The 5,126-nt window shown below is 41.2% G+C and overlaps 1 protein-coding gene across 1 annotated transcript; it reads left to right on the forward strand.

The window, feature by feature from the left end:
• The first annotated feature begins 1,759 nt into the window (after positions 1-1,759).
• LOC121607044 (small EDRK-rich factor 2-like) lies at positions 1,760-3,669 on the forward strand. The gene is made up of 3 exons (XM_041937706.1): positions 1,760-1,915; positions 2,745-2,853; positions 3,239-3,669. The coding sequence occupies exons 1-3, from the start codon at positions 1,909-1,911 to the stop codon at positions 3,309-3,311; spliced, it is 189 nt and encodes a 62-aa protein (XP_041793640.1). The 5' UTR covers positions 1,760-1,908; the 3' UTR covers positions 3,312-3,669.
• The last annotated feature ends 1,457 nt before the right edge of the window (positions 3,670-5,126 follow it).

A 5,126-nucleotide genomic window follows, 5' to 3' on the forward strand; every position in this document is an offset into this window, starting at 1 on the left:
TCTTGTACCACTTGGTTCCTGACATCATTCTACTGGAAGGCACACTCACAGTTTCAGACTTCTCTCGTTCTGTTACCATTTTATTCTGCAGGTCACTTAACGTCACAAAAAAAGCGTAGTAACATGAATACACAGAAAATATGTAATTATGATGATAGTAAATGTAAACTGAATGTAATCAAAGTTATTGAATAACCATGAGTAAATACAGATTGAACATAGGATCAATATTTCCCACAGTTGTTTATTGTTATTCTGACTTAATTTATTGTCAATGGTGTTCTCTAATTCAAAAACTGTTGTTAATTTTATTGCCATGTGACTGCATGTATTGTGCCTTTCTCCTCTGAAAACACTGACTGTTGTAGGAGAGCTTGAGCTTTAGTTTAAAGGAATAATCTTTTCTCTTTTTTCCTCCTCCTTTCCCCCACATATGTGTGTGTGTGTGTGTGTGTGTGTGTGTGTGTGTGTGTGTGTGTGTGTATATATATACCAGCTACCAAAACAACTTTACATGCATACTTTGTGTGTTGCGAAGACATCACCAAGAAGGAGTTGTTGTAGTGGTTAAAGTTTAAGTCAGAGTTCAAGTTGAATACGAGAACTGTAACTCTGGAGAGTTACCACAATCTGGGACAGACTTGAATAAACCATGGCCTCTTTTCCAGAGGATTTGACTGGCCAGTGGAATGACCAAGTGTCCCACTCATGTAGGATGTTCACAACCACAACAATAAATTCGTGATGAAATAGAGATAGAGTGTAGCTTTGATGATGATAATTTAAATGAATTTTAGCTAGTTATTTCTGGCATTGAGAAGGAAATGGATACCATTTAAAGCCCTTCACACAACAGCAGGTGCTTCCCTTCTTCGTAGGTCTACATATAACATTTTACTTGTGTAGGTACTTGCTTGTGTCAATTGAATGTGCCATCTGATTTTTGTGTATTGTGTCTGTGTTGTTTGTACTTGTCTGCCACGTCCCTCAATTCTGATGTGAGGGTCTTTGATGATCCCAATTAGGCCAGGAACCTCATGGCAGCATTAATTAGCAATGTTTATCTCCAGGAGGTCAGGGTGAGGCTTTTCATGATAAGCAGAGTCTGTAATGTAAACATTGTCATTAGTGTTGAGTGATGTGATATAAAAAGTCAGTTAGACCTTTAGTAATGCAACTGTTGAAAATGCTTAATTCTAACTGCTGCTGTCATCACATGTAGGCCACCATGGCCATGGAAGACCCTGCCATTCCTCAAAGAAAAAAAGAGGACAACCAGGAAGAGATCCCTCACCAATCTGGTGGTCACAAGCAGACGTGAAACACAACGTTCTGTGTCAGGTTTGTTCTTTACTATACCACAGTTACTGTGGTCGAAGAAGATATTTCATGAATTAGGTACTGGGTAACAGGATGATAACAAGTGTTGAGATGTCACTTTGACAAATGGGTGTTGCAATGTTTTTACAATTGAAAATAAATAAAGCCCCATGTATTCATAACTCTTTAGGAACCCATTCACACATGCAGCTACATTCCAGGAACATTTCCCCCATTTCCCATTTATGTCTTTACCAACATGACAAATACATGTCAGTAACCGAAGAGACACCCACCCATAAACGATTTGAATGAACTAATCCACTCGACTCTCTGTTATTGTGCTGCAATCATTAACTGATCTTTATCATCTGTGCTCTGGACTCGATCTTTGCCTGTGTGCTCCGCGCATGCGCAGTGCAATCTGGAATGTTCTAGTTCTCGCACGGAAGTCTCGCGCATATTTGGCAGCCACAGCGGCGCAACCAAAGCATAAACAGCGACTGGAGTGGAGCGACGGCAGGGGAACCAACGGCCCTTTGGCTGAGCTGATTTGGATTTCGGGCGGAGGAAGCGTCTATTACTAAAATGACCAGTGGGTATCGACATATTTTTGACTGTAAGACATTCATGTACTTAATTCGATTGCATGTAGTCTGTGGTCGCTGTGTTTGCCGCTCGTTATCCTTGGCCACCGCCGACCCGGGTTACGTCTATTTGCTGAGATAGACCTTACATTTTTTCACGGAATTGGTGTCAAAGCAGTATTGTCGCCTTGGCTAAAAGTCACTCACGCAACTGTCTGTGCTGTCTTAGTCCATTTAAACAGCGTGGATGGGCTTCTGCTGACAATACAGTGCGCCACGTAGCTGTGTGTTGCGTTGTGTGCGTTGTACGCCTTTCAACGGTCATAGGCCGTGTTGTTGTCCAGTTGTTAGTCTAAACCTCGGCCTGATGTAAAACCACAGTTTGCAGAGACATAACACTGATGTTCGTTTGGGGTTTTTTGTATCAACGAGGCTTTTAGTTGATCGAACATCAAACTCGACCATTCTTGTTTTTATGTCCTCAAACGTGGCTCGTCTTTAAATACCCGACTGGAACGACAGCTTTGAAGACGATGGAAGAGGCTTTGCTGCCCTCTGTGCCGTCCCAGGCACGAAGCTGCCACGTCGGCTGCTTGCATATTTTGCACCAATTTTTATTGATGTCATCGTACAGGCGTGCTTCACATGCACGTCTGCCATTTGAGATAAAAGGTCTTCAGGCGCTCACAAACTGCATTTGAAGTGGTTCGTGCTCCCGGTATTTTGGAGTATTCGGTCAGGACTTTAAGGGTGTAGCGCACATACCCGATGTGTTGCTCATTTAAGTGCCGTTTGCTGTGTTATGATCTTTTTTTTCTTCTTTTGTGTGGCACGCAGGAGGAAACCAACGTGAGCTAGCACGCCAGAAGAATGCCAAAAAGAGCAATGAACAGAGTAAAGGGAAGAGGGGCGACGATGGGCTGTCTGCTGCTGCTCGGAAGCAGAGGTGGGCAACAGTCCGCATGAGAGTAAAGAAATGGGAAGCACACAGTCTTTAGCTGTGGCTTTTTGCACAACTGTGTGTTTTATTATCACTTCTATGTAGGGTGTGTGGGCTATTTCTCTCTTTGCTCCATGCAGTTATGTACTTTCTGTCATATAGAAACACGTTTTTATAACCTTCTCATGGTAGTTTGACAGCATATATCTCATATTACCAGTGCTGCAAAAATCAACCTGACAGTACATTTGGGTTAAAAAACAATAAGAATATTATCTTGGCCCAATTACTGTGCTTCATAAGCAGGATATATTACTTGCAATGACAGAGTCTGCATAGCAAAGTCCATTCTCTTTAAATGTCTCTCTAAATGTCTGATTTTCTCCCCAAGGGATGCTGAGATAATGCAACAGAAGCAGAAAAAGGCCGACGAGGGAGGGAAAGGAGGCACCAAGTCCAAGTAAAGAATGACGTTGGAGACGAATTCAACTCAGTGTTTCAATAACATCCCATGTTCAGCATTCTTCCTGATACTTCTGAGAATGGATCTGTCATTTTTGTCTAGACTCAAGAATCTAGGATCCTACATCCTTCCCTTTTGCAAATGACATTGCTTGTTGGATTTGTTAGTTTGCTTGGTGAAATTATGTCTGAGCGACTTAGCGGTTGTCCCATGTTGGTGCTGCATGCAGAGGAGCATCAGTGGTGTAAGCAGCGGGAGAAAGAAACAATTCTTGACACAAAGCATCCACGTAACGGTTGTGTATTTTTGTACAAAAATGTCCCCTGCTGGTTTTAAATAAAATGTATCTTTTTAGTTCATGCTTGCTTGAGTTATTTTGAACGTTGGTGTTGGAAGACAGTTTGTGTAAGGTTTTGACACGATCTGTATTTCTGTTGCGGGAGCATTTAATGGCTTTTTTTTTTTTCTTTTAAATTTGTTATACCTTGTAGCATCTTTCTTAAATGACATCACATTCACATGCAATTTATCGGAAACTTATTATTGCAGAGGGGAATGAGGAATCCTCAGGAAATAAACTGTTACCAGCTATTCCTCAGTGTATTCTGGTATTTAGGTAATTAAACTTGGTTCAGTTTCTCACAGAAATTTGGCTAAACTGTTAAATAGTTTGCATTGCAAAAACTTGAATGTGAGTATTTTTTAAAAAACAAACTTGGCACCTGAATAAACAGTTGAGTCCACAAATGGCATTTGTAACTTTTCCTTTAGAAAATGTTGGTATTGGTGCTTGATCACTTGCAGATTTGCAGATGCACTCAATCTGTCAAAAGAGACAAAGACAGCCAACTACTTGTTTTTTTTTTTTCAATCAATTTAAGCAAAGATAATGCAATCATTTACCAGAGACCGCCACCGTATTTCCTCATGTTATCAATGTGGTGACTTTACAGAATAAACAGCGGTTGTGTCTGTGAGGCAGGTACAGTACAGTATGCTCACAGCTCATGGCCTCCTTCCATAAGTATGCATGCATCCTAGAAAAGTACAGTAGGCTATTATGGGCACAGTACAATGGACACAAGCTCATGCTGAATGCCTGCAATACACAAGAAGACCCAGCATGCGGGTGAGGATGGCAGCGAGACACACGACAATGTTCACCAATTAAAGTTTAGTCTGCTGAGAGGAAACCCTCCACAAGGCCAACCACTGAAAGACCTGACAACTGACATACAAGTGTGCAGAGTGACATTCACATTACAGTCACATTTAACAGCATTTCCATACATATTGATATTAGTAACACAGAACAGCTCTTTATAGATGCCCTATTTTCCGTAAATAACACAAGATATAACATCCTGCCCACATAGCTTGTGGTTAAGGAAAGGATACATCTGTGTTCTGGCTGTGTTGTGTAACACTGGAGCCTGCCAAAATTACTGTCATAAAACAAAGTGTGCAGTCACCCACAGTAGTACTGCGGTGTAGGCTTAGTGACCACTAGGTGGAAGCATACACCAGGGTATTTTTTTAATCTGACTGCTGAAGGTTGGATTGGTCAGGATGGTGAAACATATAAACTGTGTTTGTCTGATCTGGTTATTCTGTAGGTTATGTGCTCCCTTTGATTAAACCAGTGACATGAACACATATGTTAGAGGGCTTATGGGTCAATCCAAGATTCATTCATACCATTGAAATGAAGCCAACACACACTTTGCTTCATTTCCATCACTTTTGGGGACATTACAGAGATTTACTTTAATTTCCTGCAGGCTTAACCTAACCATAAGCATAACCACTACTTGCC

The sequence above is a fragment of the Chelmon rostratus genome, chromosome 1 (assembly GCF_017976325.1).
Source record: "Chelmon rostratus isolate fCheRos1 chromosome 1, fCheRos1.pri, whole genome shotgun sequence".
Lineage (NCBI taxonomy): Eukaryota > Metazoa > Chordata > Actinopteri > Chaetodontiformes > Chaetodontidae > Chelmon > Chelmon rostratus.